General features: G+C 41.1%; 1 protein-coding gene across 2 annotated transcripts in view; it reads left to right on the top strand.

Annotated features, from left to right (window-relative positions):
- Window positions 1–20908, top strand: part of lingo2b (leucine rich repeat and Ig domain containing 2b) — a 67917-nt gene extending 47009 nt beyond the window's left edge. Inside the window, exons 1-2 of one of the 2 annotated variants that reach the window (XM_061743092.1) lie at window positions 15892–16027; window positions 17518–20908. In XM_061743092.1, coding sequence (XP_061599076.1) covers window positions 17561–19429 — 1869 coding nt within the window. In that variant the 5' untranslated portion in view covers window positions 15892–16027; window positions 17518–17560 and the 3' untranslated portion in view covers window positions 19430–20908. Of the gene's footprint in view, window positions 1–15891; window positions 16028–17517 lie in introns of those variants that run through there. The other variant, XM_061743091.1, reaches the window with a different exon arrangement.
- Window positions 20909–24221: the final 3313 nt, after the last annotated feature.

The raw sequence follows: 24221 nt of genomic DNA, 5'->3' as shown, positions 1-24221 counted from the left end.
GTGGCTAAATTATGCGTTTTTGTCGCGCAAGGTACGGTTTTTTACTGTCAGTTTGTAAAAACATGTTTTTAACGCTGTTTTAGCAGTGTTTTAATGAGGTTTTAATCTGAGCACCACGGATATAGTACTATGCAAAGTCAATGGGGGCGTGGTCGTGATATATACACGAATTATGACATTATTATTATTTATATATTATTCTTTGTTATAGTGGCTAAATTATGCGTTTTTGGCGCGCAACGTACTGTTTTTTAATGTCAGTTTGTAAAAGCCCGTTTTTAACGCTGTTTTAGCAGTGTTTTAATGAGGTTTTAATCTGAGCACCACGGATATAGTACTATGCAAAGTCAATGGGGGCGTGGTCGTGATATATACACGAATTATGACATTATTATTATTTATATATTATTCTTTGTTATAGTGGCTAAATTATGCGTTTTTGTCGCGCAACGTACTGTTTTTTAATGTCAGTTTGTAAAAGCCCGTTTTTAACGCTGTTTTAGCAGTGTTTTAATGAGGTTTTAATCTGAGCACCACGGATATAGTACTATGCAAAGTCAATGGGGGCGTGGTCGTGATATATACACGAATTATGACATTATTATTATTTATATATTATTCTTTGTTATAGTGGCTAAATTATGCGTTTTTGTCGCGCAACGTACTGTTTTTTAATGTCAGTTTGTAAAAGCCCGTTTTTAACGCTGTTTTAGCAGTGTTTTAATGAGGTTTTAATCTGAGCACCACGGATATAGTACTATGCAAAGTCAATGGGGGCGTGGTCGTGATATATACACGAATTATGACATTATTATTATTTATATATTATTCTTTGTTATAGTGGCTAAATTATGCGTTTTTGTCGCGCAACGTACTGTTTTTTAATGTCAGTTTGTAAAAGCCCGTTTTTAACGCTGTTTTAGCAGTGTTTTAATGAGGTTTTAATCTGAGCACCACGGATATAGTACTATGCAAAGTCAATGGGGGCGTGGTCGTGATATATACACGAATTATGACATTATTATTATTTATATATTATTTTTTGTTATAGTGGCTAAATTATGCGTTTTTGTCGCGCAACGTACTGTTTTTTAATGTCAGTTTGTAAAAGCCCGTTTTTAACGCTGTTTTAGCAGTGTTTTTATGAGGTTTTAATCTGACCACCACGGATATAGTACTATGCAAAGTCAATGGGGGCGTGGTCGTGATATATACACGAATTATGACATTATTATTATTTATATATTATTCTTTGTTATAGTGGCTAAATTATGCGTTTTTGTCGCGCAACGTACTGTTTTTTAATGTCAGTTTGTAAAAGCCCGTTTTTAACGCTGTTTTAGCAGTGTTTTTATGAGGTTTTAATCTGACCACCACGGATATAGTAGCCTACTATGCAAAGCAACCTGATCTCACAAAAGTCTGGGAAATGCCCACGACCTATTTCCGTGGTACCAACACGGAAAGTGGTATAATTCCGTGTGACCACCACGATATAGTACTATGCAAAGTCAATGGGATCCATGGTCGTGATATACACACGGATAATGCCCACGACCTATTTTCCGTGGTACCAACACGGAAAGTGCTATAATTCCGTGTGACCAACACGGATATAGTACTGTGCAAAGTCAATGGGATCCGTGGTCGTGATATATACACGTTTTTTGACATTATTATTATTTATATATTATTCTTTGTTAAAGTGGCTAAATTATGCGTTTTTGTTGCGCAAGGTACGGTTTTTTACTGTCAGTTTGTAAAAACATGTTTTTAACGCTGTTTTAGCAGTGTTTTAATGAGGTTTTAATCTGACCACCACGGATATAGTACTATGCAAAGTCAATGGGAGGCGTGGTCGTGATATATACACGTTTTATGACATTATTATTATTTATATATTATTCTTTGTTATAGTGGCTAAATTATGCGTTTTTGGCGCGCAAGGTACGGTTTTTACTGCCAGTTTGTAAAAACATGTTTTTAACGCTGTTTTAAGAAGAGACAGGCGATATTTAAAGTTTCTCCCATTTCGTCAACCACAGGGGATTCCCTGGGCGTCCCCTCTACGTCATAGAGTGACGAGGGGGGATCCTGATCACGTGACGGATCCCCCCGAATAATAATGATAATGCTAATGATAATAGTAATATTAATAAGAAGAAGAAGAAGAAGAAGAAGAAGAAGAAGAAGAAGAAGAAGAAGAAGAAGAAGAAGAAGAAGAAGAAGAAGAAGAAGAAGAAGAAGAAGAAGAAGAAGAATGATAATAATAATAAGAATGATGATAATAATAATAATAATAATGCAGAAATTAATTAATTATTTATATTAATCATAATATTAATATTTAGTATAATAATAAATACACCTGTAGCACAAACCAGTGTTTATAGCAAACATTCAGAGACATTATCAGACAATGATTAATGACGCAACACAGTCTCACTCCGGAGGCATGTGCTTGTGCTCTTACAACGCCATATTAAAACAAATTATAAACCACATTAACACTTCATAAAAACAAAGATCGAGGGATGAGGTCTGAAAGATCTGTTTTGAAACGTGGCTTAATACGTTACGCCACTGAACGCAACCCTTCCTGTCGCCGAGATAGGCAGCAGGACAAAACGTTAAAATAGCACTAATAAATGCATATATTGATCTTGTCCATCACATACATCTACTCACGATATAAATATACATTTTATGGTCACACTTTGTCTGTTGAAAAATGAGCGGATATATTATTTCGGAACCCTAATGTCAACATCTGTTATGAGATTCTGTTATAGTGGGAGGCCCCGCCCCCTCCGGTGTTGTCATGGTAACGTTTTGCCCCGACTGTTAAACAGGAAGTGCTGTACAGCTGATGTCTCGAACGTTAACCGTTGAACGTTAATTAAAGCAGAGACGTTCAATAAACTGTATAGCGTATCTTTGATTAAAGTACTGCTGAAGTGATAGAAACGCTCCATGTCTCCTCTCCATTTATTGAACACAAACAACATCTTAACCCTAAACCGGAAGGAGGTTACCAGAACTTTTGAACTTTTTTTAAAAACATTTTTTAAGATGTGTTTGCATAACTTAAACACACAGAAATGTATTAGCACTATGATATATTATACATTTGATCATCCTTGATCATCCAGGATCATCCTGTCAGACTGGGGAAGCGGTTAAAGGGTCTCTAAATAGCCATGTTAAGTTAATGGGAAAATTTCAAAAGGTGAAACAATCAGTATTTAAAGGGGAAAATAAACTCAGAACTGGTCCAAATTGAATAGTATGACTGTGTATAATACTATCATCGATATCTTAAAGAAATCTGGCCACAAAATACTCGTTAAAAGATTTTGACTGATTGTTTCCAGCTCAGCCCCTTAAATAGGTCTCTGAATATACAAGTCAAACATCCATGATCTGTACCAACAAGAAAATCAAACTTTGTCGTAGGACAACAGTGAAGACATCGTTGGAAAGGTCTTAACCTCAGGAGCAACATATGTCAATATGAGATTTGTGGGCAATTCCTGCTCCCCAGGTGTGCCCTTTGAACCTTGTACCTGTGACACTTTTGAAGGCCTATAATTCAACAACAAAATATGCTAGAGACATGGGGTCAACAGTTTTGGAAAGCTCTGCACCTCTACTATCATGCCCGACAGTAGTCCAATAGGGGGCGCCACTGAATAGGGTCAAAACCTATAAAAAACATGATTTCACCCTCTTACCAATACAAAAGTCAAAATCAGACCGAACAGGCGTGCTTCCCACCCTTAAAAACATATAATAAGCTTGCAAAGTTCGTGATCACAGTTTTATATAAGCGCTAATTCATTGGAACTACAAAAGCTATGACGTAGCACAATGCTGTGTATTGTAACTTGGCGCAAATTGTAGTTCTGTAACCTCTTCCGGTTTAGGGTTAAGATGTTGACATTAGGGTTCCGAAATAATATATCCGCTCATTTTTCAACAGACAAAGTGTGACCATAAAATGTATATTTATATCGTGAGTAGATGTATGTGATGGAAAAGATCAATATATGCATTTATTAGTGCTATTTTAACGTTTTGTCCTGCTGCCTATCTCGGCGACAGGAAGGGTTGCGTTCAGTGGCGTAACGTATTAAACAACGTTTCAAGACCTCATCCCTCGATCTTTGTTTCTATGAAGTGTTAATGTGGTTTATAATTTGTTTTAATATGGCGTTGTAAGAGCACAAGCTGTTAAAAATAAGGGCAGTAGAATACAGCAGGTAAGTATTTAATTTAGGAGTGTCATCAAACCACACTTTTAAATTGAAGTACTGCTCTGATCGTCACATATAGACGGGATTACATTGGAAGTGTCATACAATTTGGTGTATTCTATTTGTGTCTGAAAATTTCTCGCTAGAAATGTCATCAAACCATCTTTTAAATTGAAGTATATGCATTTTTAAAAAAAAAGAGGAATGGGGAAGCCGCTCGCGGTGATCACCTGCTCCGAGCGTCAAATCTAGCCGCAGACGGGATTACATTGCAGCCAATAGGAGCCTATTTGCGCCTCCGGAGTGAGACTGTGTTGCGTCATTAATCATTGTCTGATAATGTCTCTGAATGTTTGCTATAAACACTGGTTTGTGCTACAGGTGTATTTATTATTATACTAAATATTAATATTATGATTAATATAAATAATTAATTAATTTCTGCATTATTATTATTATTATTATTATTATTATTATTATTAATATTAATATTATTATTATTATCATCATTGTTATTATTATTATTAGTATCATTATCATTATTATTATCATCATTCTTATTATTATTATCATTCTTCTTCTTCTTCTTCTTCTTCTTCTTCTTCTTCTTCTTCTTCTTCTTCTTCTTCTTCTTCTTCTTCTTCTTCTTCTTCTTCTTCTTCTTCTTCTTCTTCTTCTTCTTATTAATATTACTATTATCATTAGCATTATCATTATTATTCGGGGGGATCCGTCACGTGATCAGGATCCCCCCTCGTCACTCTATGACGTAGAGGGGACGCCCAGGGAATCCCCTGTGGTTGACGAAATGGGAGAAACTTTAAATATCGCCTGTCTCTTCTTAAAACAGCGTTAAAAACATGTTTTTACAAACTGGCAGTAAAAACCGTACCTTGCGCGCCAAAAACGCATAATTTAGCCACTATAACAAAGAATAATATATAAATAATAATAATGTCATAAAACGTGTATATATCACGACCACGCCTCCCATTGACTTTGCATAGTACTATATCCGTGGTGGTCAGATTAAAACCTCATTAAAACACTGCTAAAACAGCGTTAAAAACATGTTTTTACAAACTGACAGTAAAAAACCGTACCTTGCGCAACAAAAACGCATAATTTAGCCACTTTAACAAAGAATAATATATAAATAATAATAATGTCAAAAAACGTGTATATATCACGACCACGGATCCCATTGACTTTGCACAGTACTATATCCGTGTTGGTCACACGGAATTATAGCACTTTCCGTGTTGGTACCACGGAAAATAGGTCGTGGGCATTATCCGTGTGTATATCACGACCATGGATCCCATTGACTTTGCATAGTACTATATCGTGGTGGTCACACGGAATTATACCACTTTCCGTGTTGGTACCACGGAAATAGGTCGTGGGCATTTCCCAGACTTTTGTGAGATCAGGTTGCTTTGCATAGTAGGCTACTATATCCGTGGTGGTCAGATTAAAACCTCATAAAAACACTGCTAAAACAGCGTTAAAAACGGGCTTTTACAAACTGACATTAAAAAACAGTACGTTGCGCGACAAAAACGCATAATTTAGCCACTATAACAAAGAATAATATATAAATAATAATAATGTCATAATTCGTGTATATATCACGACCACGCCCCCATTGACTTTGCATAGTACTATATCCGTGGTGGTCAGATTAAAACCTCATAAAAACACTGCTAAAACAGCGTTAAAAACGGGCTTTTACAAACTGACATTAAAAAACAGTACGTTGCGCGACAAAAACGCATAATTTAGCCACTATAACAAAAAATAATATATAAATAATAATAATGTCATAATTCGTGTATATATCACGACCACGCCCCCATTGACTTTGCATAGTACTATATCCGTGGTGCTCAGATTAAAACCTCATTAAAACACTGCTAAAACAGCGTTAAAAACGGGCTTTTACAAACTGACATTAAAAAACAGTACGTTGCGCGACAAAAACGCATAATTTAGCCACTATAACAAAGAATAATATATAAATAATAATAATGTCATAATTCGTGTATATATCACGACCACGCCCCCATTGACTTTGCATAGTACTATATCCGTGGTGCTCAGATTAAAACCTCATTAAAACACTGCTAAAACAGCGTTAAAAACGGGCTTTTACAAACTGACATTAAAAAACAGTACGTTGCGCGACAAAAACGCATAATTTAGCCACTATAACAAAGAATAATATATAAATAATAATAATGTCATAATTCGTGTATATATCACGACCACGCCCCCATTGACTTTGCATAGTACTATATCCGTGGTGCTCAGATTAAAACCTCATTAAAACACTGCTAAAACAGCGTTAAAAACGGGCTTTTACAAACTGACATTAAAAAACAGTACGTTGCGCGACAAAAACGCATAATTTAGCCACTATAACAAAGAATAATATATAAATAATAATAATGTCATAATTCGTGTATATATCACGACCACGCCCCCATTGACTTTGCATAGTACTATATCCGTGGTGCTCAGATTAAAACCTCATTAAAACACTGCTAAAACAGCGTTAAAAACGGGCTTTTACAAACTGACATTAAAAAACAGTACGTTGCGCGCCAAAAACGCATAATTTAGCCACTATAACAAAGAATAATATATAAATAATAATAATGTCATAATTCGTGTATATATCACGACCACGCCCCCATTGACTTTGCATAGTACTATATCCGTGGTGCTCAGATTAAAACCTCATTAAAACACTGCTAAAACAGCGTTAAAAACATGTTTTTACAAACTGACAGTAAAAAACCGTACCTTGCGCGACAAAAACGCATAATTTAGCCACTATAACAAAGAATAATATATAAATAATAATAATGTCATAATCCGTGTATATATCACGACCACGGATCCCATTGACTTTGCATGGTACAATATCCGTGGTGCCCACACGTAATTTTACCAGTTTCCGTGTTGGTACCACGGAAAATAGTGGTGAGAGGTCGTGGGCATTTCACGGATTTTTGTGAGATCAGGTTGCAGTAAACCAACATGAAGCGTCAGGTGTGGGATCACAGCCAGATGTTTGCACAGCTTCCTGCAGCAGCAACAGGCAGGCTGTGTTTTATTTTGCTGCTTGTTATTTGAATAATACGATGATAACGCTTGTGCAGAGTTTAGATGTTGTAAATTAACTTTTTATATTAGTCAGTGCAGGGTTTGACTCACACTCTGTAGCATCAATTGACTATATCTTTTACTGTCTAAATTCATGAAGCTTTTATTTGCAGCTAGTGATTATGATGGTTAGCTGCAGTGGTACTTTGGCCACTGTGAAATAATTCTTCCTCCTTTTTGGAGTTTTCATCTGTGGGAAAGAGTTTAAATGACAGATGTGCTTTTAAAGTTTGAGCGAAAGGGTAGCTGCACTTAACAGCTTGCTGCTTTTCAACATTGACATTAAATGTGGCTGCAAGTTAAGCTAGAGCCGTCCCTGGAAAGAAACCTTTCATTATTTCAGGTCTCTCTGTCTGATCGACCCCGACCCTCTCCATCCCTTCCCTCTGCTATCTACTGCCTCTCCTTCCCAATCCACCCCACTATGCCCTCGCCTCTGAAGATGAAACAGAATTGTCGCAAGCAGAATTGCCACAGCGCAAATTTGTCTCTGTGTGACATGAGATGATTGATGTACAGTATGTACTCAAAGCAGCAGATGCAGGGAGGGAAAAGTGAGTTGTGGTGGTCGTACTGAAAATATGACTCAAGTGGAAAAGTAAAACCAAATTTAAGGAAGAACAGATTGCAAGTTGACTAATATTATTTTCTTTAAAAGCAGTGTATCGTGTTTTTGATTGTTTTTTATGACTTCATATTCACTGTGCATATTTTATGCAGGTGGAAGTTTATACTTCAAGCAATTCACATTGTTTTATAGCTCAGTAGGTCCCCCTATCGGCATGGAGGTAATACTGTTCGTTTTGTTTCAAGTCAAATTCAAACTGGTATTTTTAAATTAAAAATATCCCTTTCAGGGTTAATTTTACCGTGCCACTTTTCACATCGTTTTGTAAAAGTTTATGCACCAAAAATAAAAGCTCTTGGATTTTATTCAACCAATTACGTCACAGATGGTTCTAGGCGACAAACCATCTGGTTCAGCAGCTTGTAGCTTCTGTTTCTTCAAACCACACCTCAATAATGGGTTTTAATATTTATTTTAGAGCTTAGGCCTCAACACATCAAGAATGTGTGGCCCTTCTTTTGAATAAACTAGCATTTATTACTTTTTGGACATTTGGAGGAAGTGCTACTAATTGAAAAAAAAAAAAAAAAAAAACTCCGCCTGCCATATGATGACCTTTTCAGTTTGTGTTAATTCAGTCATGAAGCGCGTATTTCCCTCCTCTGAGTGTAATAGTTACGCCTGTGGAAACGATGATTCTTCGAAGGTCTGTAATTCTCCAAAATGTTCACACAACTTATAACGTACAGCTACAAGACCAAAATGAATGGATATTCTTTTAGCGAAGATGTCAGTAAACCAAACACGGTAGTTGTTTACTGTCAGTCTCTGTGTTTTTAACCTCGTTCTGCCACCGGCTTTATCTTGATCTGCTGACATTTGATTCAGATCCGTGTGCTCTTAAAAATAATACAAAAATGTGTCATGTTCTAATCCAGGAAGAAGCAGATACAAGTGTTGTAGGGGACTGTTTGTACACCTTTGGTAACATGAATATTTCAAACACAAATATATAATATGTTGTGGCTGTGTGTCAAGTGACACCTAAGTCTGTATATATTTTCTTAATTTAAAAGATTAATGTGTTTGCTGAAAACACTGAGACAACCATTTAAATATTCTTAAGTATGTCCCATGATTTTCTTCGCTGTTCCTCATCTTCTTCTCACCGGTTCATCTTTTTGGGTTTGTGTCTATCGTTCTGCTGGTCCTCCTTCCCCTGCGAGTCCATTGTCATTCTGCTTGTTGTGTTCACATGCTCCATGCTGTGCTTTCCCTGCATGCTTCTCTGTGCTGCAATCCTTCACTCCTTGTTTTTATTTTTTGGGATATCCTGCCTTGGTGGCGATTTCTGTTTCAATAAAACACTTTGTTTTGTATTCATGCCTCCTGGTCTGCCACATTTTGTGTCCCCTTCCCTGAAACTTTGTGTTAAAGAGTATCAATCCATCGTAGTATCATTGATCAATGCAAAGCAAATTTTAGTCCACATTTTTAACTTGACTTATTTCTTAAAATGTCTGTAGTTTATTGAGTGAGTAAAAATATTTGGGAAAGATTTATGGATTCTGGGGAAATTTCAAGTCAAATGCTAAAAACTGGCTAATGTACGTGATGTTTGAGCCCATTACAAAACACTGCGTGAGAAACTTTCAGGCCACATTGATATGACCAGAGCTCCTGGAGACCTAATCTCAGGTTTCATATTCAGACAGGTAAACGTTTCAGCCTGCTGACTGTGAAAATTAACATTTGGTTCCACCTGCCAAATGTAAGAGACTCGCACCTTATTTTTTATTTGCTTCCGTGACATGTTCCTCCGTAATTTTCGATGTAGCCGGGAAACTCCTCCTTCTGGGGTTATTTCCTCGCATTAATGGCTGCATGTGTGTTTAAAACTGTCAGTTTGTGTGGTGGATTTGGGAGAGAACATGTAGGTTGTACCATCCAGTGTTAGCACAGCCCAAATCAATATCAGAATTGGCGTTGACCTGTACTTACTGGCGTTGAACACTGGGGGGCACATCACGCATTTCATACAGATTGACAGAGGGCTAGCGGTAACAAGCTGTCATTTAATCTTTTATTAGCAACCTGCACAAAAGTCATCTTCTTTGACGGTATGGCTGTGCATCAGTGACCATGGCGTGATTGATTTGTATGTGTGTGAAGGAGCCATAAAGCAGAGCTGTGCATTTGATTTTTGTCTTAAATTTGTTTTATCATGTAACAATAAACCAGGCAAATGTATTTCTGAATCACTGTGCCTGATTTAGAAGCAAAACAGTTAAACAACACTGCCACCACAAGGCCAAAATGGACATAGCAGCATTGGCCACCTTTAGCTAATATCGTTATGCTGCGTGCTGTTATGAATAAAACTACTTCTTATAGGGAGAATGAGGAAGTACTTCAATGAGAGAGAGAGAAAACAGATACTTCAATAAGGGAATGTGATTTATAGCGTTGTGACTGCTCCATAGAGGCTGTCCAGGGCAACTTACAGCAATTGATGATCATCATCTGTTGCGCATGAGGATGTTCCAGGCTATTACATCTGGTTAATGTGCTTACTTGGCCACTTCCTTTTATCCACACTGCAGAACATTATTTTGCATTTGCTTTTTGAGGTCCCATCTGTTTCATATAGCCCTATCACATTTTATGTGCCAGTTTGTGACAGTCCTGTGTCCAAGTCAAGGTTTAATTTTGAATTAAACATTTTAGTGTGGTTAAAAAAAAGGTTGTCAGTGTTACATCCAGATGGTGTGGGAACAAAATGTGCTTATTATTTATGTGCACCATGTGGATACTGCATCACATAGCCGGTCAGTGTTGTGCTCTTTGCTTTCTGGTGTGAGGCTGCAGTACAGACGCCCTCCGCCATCCCTCCCCCTGCCTGTCAGCCTGAGCAAGCACTGACTAAGTATTAACGGAAGTTTATTGTTTTTTTTCTTCAAATCCAGACTCCAGGGTGAAGCAATGTCCCTTGTGAGCTTGCAGCATACCAGACATACGACAAGCCACATGCTAGAGGACTGGATACACTGGTGATGGCTCAAGAAGCTACCGCTTTAGAGGAAACGTGTCCAGTGAAGCAGAAAGGAGCTGTTTAATTGGCAGAGTTTGAATGCACAAAGCTCTAATTAGCCCAAAAGAACACGTCTCAACTTACGAATCCCAACAGCATTCTAAGAACTCTGCTGACATTTTGCACTCTGCAGGGTGGTCAGTGCAGTGATACCATTCCCAGAATAGAAGATGTATTTTGCTTGTTAGCATTTGTGGTGCATGCGCTGCAAATTATCATTAAGCAGAGCTCGCTTTTGCACGGTCCATATCTCAAATGTCTTAAGGCTTTTGTTTTTCTGTTTTCTCAGGAGCCTTTGTCAGTTTGCACTTGTCTGTTCATTGTTACATCAATGCAAAAAGTATTGTTTATGGCATGTCCTGTCTGGTTAATTACCACGCGGAGTATATTATACGTTTGTGCTGTGACCACAGTCTTCAACGCGTGAACTCTCTCATGTGAAACAGCTCCATCATTGTTGCCACTGTTATATCTGGAAATTAGCAGAGCAGTGCAGTTGGGAAAATGCTAAGATTTATCAATTATGTACACCATTTAGTCTCCAGTGGTCGAATGTTGTTTTTTTTTATTAAGCAAAACGGGCATAAAATGTGCCACGATTTCTTTTCTTTCTTTTTTTTTTTTACAGCGGTTGTAGTGAGAGAAAACAATAGTGGCTCTTTTCCAAAAAGCGAGATGTAAAATAATTGCCAGTCCCGCAAATGAATTCAAAGCTCACATTTGTATGCCTGGCAGAAGAGGCTGGGGGGATTTATTGTTTTGCACTTTAACTACAAAAAAAGACTTGCCTTTAATGCTGCACACACCTACCACCACTACCCTCATATTTTTTTCCGCTGACCTCATGAGCGTATGAGTTGCAATCGTGCAGAAACGTGTCAGACAAACACTCACAAAGTCTCATTTTGTCAATAAAATTCATGACCAGTTTGGACACACTTTACTGTCCTTTAGTGATGAAACTCATGACACTGTCCAAAATAAGCTCTCCTCTGCCAAAAACATGGCGTAAGACCACAGACTGGTGAAAACGAACACGTTGCTAATGTTCAACTTTACAGATTAGAATCAAAACGCGCACAAGTCATCGCTTCAGTATTTCTTGGAAGTGCTTCAATCAGTTTTTCAAGCTTCACTCTGTCAAGATCACATTAGAAGTCAGGGCCCACTCAAGAAAACAAGGGTTTAATCTAATCTTGGAGAGTGCGGCGCTCCTCATTTCCTCATTTCTGTTTTATCTTCTGCTCGTCTCTCTTATGTTTTCAAGTCACTCTCGCGGTGACTCATACATCCCCCTCCAGCTGCTTTTCAGCTGTCAGCTTTTCTAGTTTTGCTGCGTTTTAAGTCAATTCAGAACCAGGTCCAAAACTGCCACGCCCATGAGTTACCCTCGTCAGTGACCCCCACTCCATTTACCCAGAATCCTATAAGATCTTGAATGTTTCCTAAATCACCAACAATGCCAGTGAGTCCAAGTGTCTCTAAAAGTATGGTTAAACTGAAAAAGACTGAGGTGGTAGCTTCCAGAGATCTGTGATTGTGCCACTAAAGACATCCCAGCAGGAACAGACAATAGCACCAGGAGGCCACTCAAAGTGTGGAGCTCAATGCTGGAGAAGATTCAACCCAGTAAAAGCTCTTTTAACACATTTCGAAATGATAACATGTCATAAAAATCATCTTAACATTTTCATGTACAGTAGGTGGGTGAATAATAACTTAGGAAAGGTATTCCACTCCAGGCATAATAGTGTGTCTGGAAAAAAATTATAATAATAATAAAGTTGTTTTTCTCTCCTTAAGGCAGAGTAAGCAGTTTTACACAATTTCTAACCCAAGAAAATGTTTTGCTACATTCATTCTATCTTTCCTCACCTACCACTAGCTGCCCATCTCACGAGTGCACTATAAAAGATCTGGTCTTTTCTGCATGCTTACTAAGAAATCCCTCACCTGTTGCACCCCTCTCAGCGCATGCGTGCAGGCATGTCCGTCCACATTCATGCACACGACCACAAATTGGCTACACACCCAATCAAGGACATTAAAATGACACAATTCTAATATCACTCACTCACTCATCTTCTTCCGCTTTATCCGTTCCCGGGTCGCGGGGGCAGCAGCCTCAGCAGGGATGCCCAGACTTCCCTCACCCCAGACTCTTCCTCCAGCTCTCCGGGGGGAGTCCGAGGCGTTCCCAGGCCAGCCGAGAGACATAGTCTCTCCAGCGTGTCCTGGGTCTTCCCCGGGGTCTCCTCCCGGTGGGACATGCCCGGAACACCTCCCTAGGGAGGCGTCCAGGAGGATCCGGTACAGATGCCCAAGCCACCTAGGCTGACTCCTCTCAACGTGAAGGAGCAGCGGCTCGACTCCGAGCTCCTCCCGGGTGACCGAACTCCTCACCCTATCTCTAAGGGAGCGTCCAGCCACCCTGCGGAGGAAACTCATCTCGGCCGCTTGTATCCGCGATCTTGTCCTTTCGGTCACTACCCAAAGTTCATGACCATAGGTGAGAGTAGGTGCGTAGATTGACCGGTAAATCGAGAGCTTCGCCTTTCAACTCAGCTCCCTCTTCACCACGACGGTCCGGTACATCGACCGCATTCCTGCGGACGCTGCACCGATCCGTCTGTCAATCCCACGCTCCATCGTCCCCTCACTCGTGAACAAGATCCCGAGATACTTGAACTCCTCCACCTGAGGCAGGACTTCTCCACCCACCCGGAGAAGGCATGCCACCCTTTTCCGATGGAGAACCATGGCCTCGGATTTGGAGGTGCTGATTTTCTCATCCCTGCCGCGTCGCACTCGGCCTCAAACCGCCCCAGCACATGCTGAAGGTCCCGGTCCGATGAAGCCAACAGGACAACATCATCTGCAAAAAGCAGAGATGAAATCCTGTGGTTCCCAAACCGGATCCCCTCCTAGAAATCCTGTCCATAAAAATTATGAACAGGACCGGTGACAAAGGGCAGCCCTGCCGGAGTCCAACATGCACCGGGAACAAGTCTGACTTACTGCCGGCAATGCGAACCAGACTCCTGCTTCGATCATACAGAGACCGGACAGCCCTTAATAGAGGGCCCCGGACTCCATACTCACTCAGCACCCCCCACAGAATGGCACGAGGGACATGGTCAAATGCCTTCTCCAGATCCATGAAACACATTTAGACTGGTTGGGCAAATTCCCATGAACCCTCGACAATTCTCATATGAAAATCCAAATTGGTAATTGTGCCACATGCACAATATTGTGTGGATATGTAACTTCTGCAGCTTCTTAAATGATGTCTTGCACTGTGACGTAATTGTAGTAAAATATGTTTTTTTTTGTCATTTCATTTTATTCTTTTCTAGTCCAGAATAGTTTTGACTCCTAAACCTAACCCTGTTTGCCTAAAGTTGAAAGTTAAAGGTCCAAACTGAAACCTCCTGATTGGTATTTACAAGACCCTAACCCCCAACATCTCTGATGGAATTTTCTGCCCTCTTTGAAGAAAATGTTATACTTGTTTCAAGGTGCGAGGAGCCTGTATGGTTATTTAGACTGTAGCACGTGTTGTAAAATCCTTTGAACTCAACTGCTTCTTCTGTTTCGAACACCTGTCATTGCCAGAAACCCTTTTTCCCCCTCTGGAAAAAGGGAAATAAGCTGTTTGAGCTCTGAACAAAGTAGAACCTGGAGACACCCCAGTGTTAGCACAGTAATACTTTATTTTAATTATGCAACAGTTAAAGCAATCCGTTTCTTTTTTTTATATGAAAAAGTGTCAGGATAACATACCGTTCAAGCTTTTTCAATGACCCATTCGGTCATTCACTGCAGATGTCACCACCTTTTGAGAATGAAAGAGAAGATGTAAAGAAAAACAGAAGTCGGAGGATGGTGGACTCAGATATGGATCGGGACATCGGGCCACTGCTCCTCGGGGGAATCAAAGCTACATCATTTTTCAGGTTTATGCAGTGGTACAAGTGCTGAAATAGAATTTTAATTTAAGGACATGATTCACAGTCTTCGGGGGAAACGTCTTTATTCAATCAGCGTGTGCCGTCTGAATTGTACTGGTGGACACATCTACAATGTGACGAGATAAATGTCTTTAGGCAGCATTTTTTTTTTTTTTTTTTTTACTTGTCAAACATAAAAAGAAAGTGTTTCCACCTAAAACGGTGTTGTTAAAACAATATTTTTAAGGTTACACCGGCTGTGTGAGCCTGGCTGGAGACGACTCTCAGACACATCACCAGACCTGCTCCCCACTGCAGCAGGAGACAACTGGACTGTAATTATTGAACAGAGAGGCAGGGAGGAAGAGCTGCTGACAGGTGAAGGCAGGCTGATAAATACACAAAGACAGAGGCAGGTAAGGGGTGGATAATAAGGTAGAGAGACATGGATAGTTACCAGGGAATCAGATGGATGGGCAACAAGACAGGTAGACAAATAGCAAGAGTGTCAGAATGACAGCTTGGAAACACCTTAAACAAGATTCGGTTCTATCAACCAAACTAAATTTCTTGCAACATTTTCAGTTTATATGTCATCTCAGTGCAGTTTCATGACATGACTATAAAAAAGTCATCCCCTTTACTCTATTCCTTCCTTTATTCCATTCATTTTATTGGCACACTACACAGAGGAGATGGGAGTGAGGGTTTGTAGTTGCTGTGGCAACGGCCTGCTCTTTGTTAAGGGCTACATTCCTGGCATCTGATGTGTCTGCGCTGCGATCGATAAAAACCCCCAGCCTGCAGGGACTGATGAACGGACCGGGTCTTTTGCCTGGCCAGGCAGCAGGATCGGAGAGAGACAAGGAGTTAGGTGGAAGATGTGTGAACGGGAAGAAGGAGAGTTAAAAGAGGGATAGGAAGAGAAGCGAAAGGCTGGGAGGAATATGGAGACGCGTGCGGTGCAGCTGAGGAGCCGGGTGGAAGGGTAAGTGCTTGGGAAAGAGAGAGTGAGGGCGCGCGGCTCCTTTCGCCTCGTCTCAGCTATTTTCTGCGTGTCACTCACTTCACTATCAAAGTGAGGCGTGTGTCTTTGTGCTCATCATCTCTTTACCTTGACACTGCTCTGCTTTTCGAGCCCTGCAGAAGTCAAAAAGCTGTGTTTAAAAAAACACCTTTTGTGTTTCTAAGATGTTTTCTCTGCCTTTTTGATCGACTATTTCCATTCATCACAGATAGGTCTAGCATTGTACATTCTTATCTGGCAAAGATAGCCATGAGCAGAATGCATATTCGCCGGGTAATGAGGCGATTATGGTCAGCCTTGCTGTCTACACGGCCATCTGTCAATTCAACAACCTGTGGCTGTAGGAAGGGGTTCCAGTGCTAAGGTCCGTGTCTTTCTGTGTTGTGGAGAGGCTCGGCTTTTAACAACCGTAATGTTGTGAAATTGAACCCTGCATTAGTCTCCTCAGAACCAAATCGTTTTACTTTTTCCCCAACAAACCTCTTTTTTAATGGCTGAAAAAAGGAGCCAAATCTCACAGGGAAATGCATGATCATGACCAAAAAAATGACTACATATGAATCACCATATTTACATGTGAAGGGCTGTTATATTGTCATGAAAAGCAGAAAAATGCTGCCATTGTCTACTTTTTTTTTTTTTTATGTGATTATACCGTGCTGCATATCCAGTAACAACTGTATGGTGGCCTGCAGGCCATGTGTAGAATCAAATCAAATGAATTTAGCCTCAGATAAAACTTGTTGCTGAACCATGTTTTTGAGAAACAATAAACATAGTTAATTCATATTTAATGAGATCATTTCCAGGCTGTTAAAACATCTTCTCAGGAATAAACACAAATACTTGTATTTGTTATACAACAACATATAAGCCAATGAGATGCTTCAGTATGTTGTTGACTTATTAAGGAGTCTTATATATTATTAATCTTGATGGGGTTTATATTTGATAGCAAATGTGCAGTTAACTCATTTGCTTTTTTTAGTTTGTGTTTTAGTCTGCACACTTGCCACAAAAAACACTTTCCTCTTTAACTGTGGTGCAAAACTCACACATGTATTGCAACAGAAAAATCCACATGGGCATTTCGCCTCATTGCGCTTTAATGAGGGTCATTTCTTACCTTTAGAGTGAAACATCGTTGTCCTCGTAAAATACCGTCACTTAGCCTGCAACCTTTTGTTCTAACACAGCGATGAACATTCACATCTTTCTCCAGCTGATACAGTATTTCTATTTCTTGCCGTGGCTAACCCTGCTGTGAGTTTAATTCCATTATATCTACTTTGCTGAGGAAGAGGACAGCTCATTAAAAGGAGAAAAAGACTTGGCAGCTTAAGTAGACATAAAATGTAAGAGGTTGAAAATGTAAGATGGTGGATGGGGGAGATGCAGACAGCCTGAGTTGAGAGTTAACTAAATTCTTGTTCTTGTATCGTGTCTTGCAGGGCTTGTCCGTGATGCAGCTCTGTATGGGAAAGAAGCTGTGCCATGACAGAGGGCAACGTGGGTAAAGGAGACATGCAACACCCAGGCCGGCACAACCGCCACCTCTTTCTAGGCGGGGCCGTGCTGCTTCTCCTGGTCGGCTCAGCTCTCAGCTGCCCCGCTCGGTGTGAGTGTTCTGCCCAGACCAAGTCAGTCAGTTGCCACCGCAAGCGGCTGCCCAGCATCCCAGAAGGCATCCCCATTGAGACACGCGCTCTGGATCTCAGCAAGAACAAGCTACGCGTTATAACACCGGACAACTTCTCTTCATTTCACCAGCTAGAAGACCTGGATCTCAGCGACAACCTCATCACCGTGGTGGAGCCTGGCTCATTTCGCAATCAGCTGGCTCTCCACACACTCAACTTCCGGAGTAACTTGCTTCAGCTGGTTCCTGCCGGTGTGCTGTCTGGCCTCACCAACCTCACCCATCTTGATCTCAGCCACAACCGACTGGTGGTTCTCTTGGATCATGCCTTTCAAGACCTCCGCAAGTTGACATCCCTACAGGTGGGCGATAATGAATTGGTCTTCATCTCTCAGCGGGCCTTCACAGGATTACTTGGACTTCAGAGTCTTACCTTGGAGCGTTCTAATCTGACTGTGGTCCCAACCGATGCTTTAGCACATCTTCACAATCTAATTGAACTTCACATGCGCTCTCTGAGCATTAGCTTTCTCAAGGAATTCTCTTTTAAGAGATTATCTCGTCTTCGCCATCTAGAGATTGATTTCTGGCCCTGGCTGAACGCACTGCCACGCCATTCGCTGCACGGTCTCAACCTCACATCGCTGTTCATAACCAACACTAACCTGTCTGCCTTCCCTGGTGCAGCACTACGCAGTCTGCCCTACCTCACACACCTTAACCTGTCCTACTGCCGCATCCAGCACATCCATCAAGGAGAGCTAGGACAACTCCCGCACCTATTGGAGCTCCGTATCCAAGGCACTCAGCTGGTTTCCATAGAGCTCTTTGCTTTTGTGGGTCTTAAATCTCTGCAGTTACTGGATGTCTCACAAAACCACTTGGACTCTCTTGAGAGGGGCGTGTTTTCCTCACCAGAAAGCCTGCAAAGGCTTTGTCTGGGTGGAAATCCATTAGTGTGCGACTGCAGATTGCTATGGCTGCTCAATAGCCACAAGCCCCCTGCTCTGCAAATCATGGACATCCAGCCTGAATGCATCGCACCTGTCCACCTTCACGGGAAAACGCTTCGCGAGTTGAAGGAGCCCCTGGTGTCCAGGTACATGACCTGCACCAAGCCACGGATTGGACCCAACACCACACAGCTGCTGATGGCTGATGAGGGTCAGCCGGCCCGCCTGAGCTGCGTAGCAGAGGGAGCACCGCGGCCCGCTGTGGTCTGGATAACACCTCACAGACGCTATGTAACGAGCAAAAGCAGTGGTAGGGTGGAGGTAAAAGCAGATGGCACCCTGGAGATCAAAGCGGCAGAGCTTCACGACAGCGGGGTGTACTTGTGTGTTGCCAGTAACCCTGCTGGCAACGCTAGCCTGTCAGCATCCTTAGCTGTGAAGAGCCTGGGCATTGGGGACAGATCTTACTATAGCAACAGGAGCTCAAACTATCTGACAGACTCTAACAGCACATGGGGGAATGGAACTGTATTGTACAACATGACATACCCTATTGATATAAAAACTATCATTATATCTACAGCCATGGGCTGCCTGTCCTTTCTAGGTGTGGTCATCTTCTGCTTCCTTCTCCTGTTTGCCTGGAGCCGGGGGAAAGGACGACATAAGAGCAACTTTGATATCGAGTATGTCCCCCGTAAATCCAATGGGGCGGCTGCAGACGCGACAGAGACAAGCGGCCCACGGCGGGTCAACATGAAAATGATTTAAACTGGATGCAGACAGATGCAGGCAACAGCAACCACAACACAGGGCACACATATCAGCTGAAAAAATGTTCTGTTTTTTTAATGAAAAAGTGGATTTGTGACCAACAAAAGTGATGTACTACTATAGTGGATGTCGATATGACGGTGATATAGTGACAAAGTGGATCTGTGAATATAAAAGTGACATGAAACTGTGGACGTGTTTATATGAAATAATGTTCTCATACAGTACACTGAATATAATACTATAACCAACATATCAATATAGGAGTGATATAGTGTTGCACTAGGCATTTGATTCAGTGGTGACGTGATGAGTAATGATATTGTCGACTCACCGTGACATCAAGGTGAAGGAGGGAGCCAATGGACGTGACAAGGGGCATCTTTGAGTGGCAGTGCAGCTGTCACCTCTGCAACACGTCAGGACTAAATTGTCTAATACCCATCTTAGCTGCAGTGTGAAAGGCGTGTGTGTAGTGTTCGTGTGTGGATATGAGCGTGCACCGTGGTGCACGTGTTGCATTTGTGTGTGTTTCTTTGTGCATGTGCACGCATTGCCTTTCTCATGGGATGGGACACTGAAAGTGAATGATGGGGCCAAAAGTGTTTTTTCAGGGCCTTTGTTCATTTTTGGCTATTGTAACAACAGTAATGTCACTGTTGATTAAAACAGAGGATTATCTATGTTTGTATGCAAAATCGTAATTATTCTATTCTAAAGAAATGCTGCATAACTTTCGAAGTAGGTCGTTGTTCCCCTTGGAATCACTTCGACTGTAGATGGGGATTTTTATAAACTTAAGGACATGTTGTGAGGCCAGAGCTTTGTCTCTGCCTTAGAGCTCACGCTTCAGAAAAATATGTTTTTCCTGACAAAAAAACCCCAAAACACACTAGCCAATTGCGTTATTGGTCGTAAAGAGATTCCAGCCATAGAAAGGCCACGTTAAACCCATTTTATAATGTTATAAATCATGGGCAGATTTTGCTGCCAGACAAATCCCTTGATATGATATAAAAGTCAGTGGCCAGACACAATGGCAAAGATTTACCGGCCAGCCTCCTCTCTGGACGAGACAAAGTTGAGCTTCACTGATTTATGTGTTGAATTCCCCCTCCTCCTCCATTTCTTTTTGATCGCACCACTTAAAGTTAGCGTGTTTGAATTCTTCCCCGGGGGGCAGGGGGGTGTAACATGGGGTTCTGGGTATTTCTTAGATGGCAATTTTGAAAGTTGTAGTTGATTCTTGTATTGTTTTGAGCTTTTTTGGTTTTTGTTTAGTTTGTTTTTAATTGACAATGTTTTAAATGTTTAGAACAAAAGAAAAAACCCAACAAAACAGTAAAACAATTAAGGGCAATTCTTTATAACGCAGGGATGTGGGTGTTAATTTGTGTGATCCTATTGTGATAAAATGTTTGAGGTTGTATAGTCGTTTTCATATGACAAATTTATGGGTATATTTTCAAAACGAAATAAATCTTAACCATACCCCTAACACTGGAGTTTGTGCAGATGATTTTGTTAACTCACTTTGCAGCACATACATATTCACTTTTATGTCATATATAGTAATATAGAAAAAACAAGAAATAAGTACAAATAAAAGAAACAAAATGGAAATGCAAAAGTAAAAGTAAAAAGTGAAAAAAAGTAATTAAAAAACAGCGGTATGAAATTTAACGGCAAATGTTTTTACAGTCAATCAACTAAGAGTAAATCAACCTGTCGTAATGGACATGTAAAGGCATTCTATGCAGAGATACGACTCCGGACCAAAGTGGGGCAGTATCACAAGAAAGCTCATGAGCCAGCCTGGCTACACCCACACAAAACACAGCGGTTCAGCTGTTCAATCTACGATTTGCCCAAAATACGAGCAAAAACTGAAGGAAGAGTGGATTACCCCGTGCAGGCACTGGACTGTCTGTGTTACAGAGAGCAAAAAAGCTGATTAAAAAAAAGCCTTGTAAATAAAAAGTAACAACCTCTTTGATTTATCGTTTGGTGCATTGTGTGCATCCTTCTTGTTTAATCTTCCACTATTTGCGCTCTCATTGACTGCATCTCAAATGGTGATTTCCCTAATGTCTCCAGATCTATGGCAGTCAAAGATGGCTTGCTGGTGAGCATTGTTCACACTTTACGACCCTGTTCTGATAGGGACCTTCTGACTGCTCACTGATTTACCCCAGGCAATCTCGTAAGTTTGGTCTAAAAAACTATTCAGTTGCTATTTTTAACATGATTGATATCAGTCGTATAACCTCTTATTCAGCCTGAGTTCCTCTTTTTCGATTAAATGTATGAAGTTTGAACCGAACTACCGACCCAACGAAACACAATTCCAAGCCTGGACTGTATCCACCATGTGACCTTTTTTGTGAACGCAGTGGACCAATGTAACATGCTGTCAGAATGTTTTATTTAATTATGTGCTTCCATTCATGTGGTTGAATTGTATTTGTTCGTTCAAGTGTAAACATATCTTGCAGCTTCAGTAATACATAACTAGATAAATATCAAAGACAAAACAGGATAATGTTGCAGAGTAATTCATAACTTTAGATGGTAAACAAAAGAAAATGAGGCAGCTTTTAAACAAAGTAAATCAAAGTGCAACTGATATGCTCAGGCCCCCGTGCATCATCACTTTAGTCATTTAGAAACTCAGGGCAACTGAGGACGCAGGCCAAAGTCCATGAAGAGCTCTAGGCAAACCTCACGACTCATAAAAACTGAATCTAGAGTTAACTTATGCTAAGAAAAACTTCAGTATAGGCTACAACTAATGAATTCATGCAACCACTAATTATATGCACTATTTATATGCAGTGCCTTTAAATATAAGATGTAACCACATGCGTGCATATATTACTATTACTAAGTATATTTAGCTTTTGAGAGAAATATGCATAATATTTAACCAACACTAAAGAGTTTTTATTCATGTTAAAATACCAGTTTCAATTTTGTTTCAGGCCATGCGATGGAGCGGTGACTTGGCCAGGATGTTCCCTTTGCATCCGAGATGTCTTCACCCAAAGACATCTCGGAAAGACACCAGCAGATCCTCGTGATCCTCAGTATAGATAATGGATGCATGGAATTCCATTAGAAGGAATATCTTATTACTTTTAGCATTAGTCATTTAGCTCTTTCTATTTTGAGGGAAAAAAAATCACCCGCAAAATAAGTTTGTTCTCCTGTCCCGCTCGTAGCACTTTAAGGCACTATGTCACACATCAACAATGACATAACTAGCTCAGAGCTACAGTGGAGTCTGTGACAGAGAGAAAAAAAAAGTAAGGACTGAAGAAATGTAGTATAAAGAGACCAAACAAAGACCCGATTTTAGAGTTACTAGTCGTTTCAGCTGGAACATGTCTTTAGGTCAAAACTCCAGCTTGTAAATCCAAGAAACTTTTCCTAGCCCAACTTCAGAATCCAATATGGCTGCTATTTGAATCAAAAAGGAAATAGTAACAGTGCTCTCTTATTCTATCAATGTTAGTCAGGCATATACTTAGTACTGTTCACTTTTATCTGTGTACAGTATGTGTAGTTACACTGTTTGTATGTGTTACGTATCTGTACAGCATTGCTGTGACTTAGCATTGCTAACCATGGCTAGCAGTGCTAATGATTAGTCCAGCATCTGGAAAGGTTCATTATCCAACAGTATCCAAGCATCAATGTTTTTTCCAACTTTGCAACTTGAGCGCTATCAACTTCAGGGTGACATCATTCCTAGTTCAGACCTCTCGAGTAAAAGCCACAAACCTCCAAATATTTAGTGAGCTCTCTGAGCTAAAAGCTGAAAAAGTTCCTCTATTTAGCCTAAAATATAAAAAATGTACGTTTGATGTTTCAAAATACAGACAGTTGGAGCAAATTGTACTCCAGTGTGAAGCCAAAGCCCAGTGACTGAGAAGTGGCTGAAATAAGTTTCCCCTATATTCTAAGATTCTTCCTTCAAAGCAAAGTCAGTATACCGTATTTTCGCGACCATATGGCGCACTGTGTGGAAAGGCGCACCCTCAGTTTTGTGTGTCATTTTTGGTTTTAAAACATACATACGGCGCACCGACCCAAAAGGCGCCGTCTACGGAGACGGAGCTGCACACACGCGCGCTGCAGAACACACACGCGCTATAAATACAGCGGAAGCAAAACTTAGTTTGATATTTTATTTCACTTTTCACATCAATCAAACCCTTCAAAGGTTCATATTCTGTTTCTGCATTAAAGAATTTAAAAAAACCACCGGGTTGCTGCACATAAACCTGTCTCAGCCACTGATCATCTCCTCATCCATCCAGCCCTTTTCATTTCACTCTGGCTGGAAAAGTCTCTTTAGGGAACGCTTTTCTTTTAAAAATCCCGACCGCGGCGGTCCCGGGTCCCGCTCCCCGTCTGCTCCCTCGCGCTGGACCGGGTCCGCTCCCCGTCTGCTCCCCCGCGCTGGACCGGGTCCGCTCCCCGTCTGCTCCCCCGCGCTGGACCGGGTCCGCTCCCCGTCTGCTCCCTCGCGCTGGACCGGGTCCGCTCCCCGTCTGCTCCCCCGCGCTGGACCGGGTCCCGGGTCCCGGGTCCCGGTCCGCCCCCCCGCGCTGGTCCTGCGGCGGTCCCGGGTCCCGCGTCCCGGGACCGCCGCGCTGGACCCGCTCACAGGGGAGCCGGTACCGGGTTGTATGCGACAGGAGCTCCGTTAATTCAGCTGCGCCAGTCCGAATTTCCAGACCTGTCTCGGCTTCTTGATCATCATCCCTTCATCCAGCCACCCCTT

This window comes from Cololabis saira, chromosome 16 (assembly GCF_033807715.1).
Source record: "Cololabis saira isolate AMF1-May2022 chromosome 16, fColSai1.1, whole genome shotgun sequence".
NCBI classification, from domain to species: Eukaryota; Metazoa; Chordata; class Actinopteri; order Beloniformes; family Belonidae; genus Cololabis; species Cololabis saira.
This window is presented reverse-complemented; position numbering and strand designations above follow the sequence as displayed.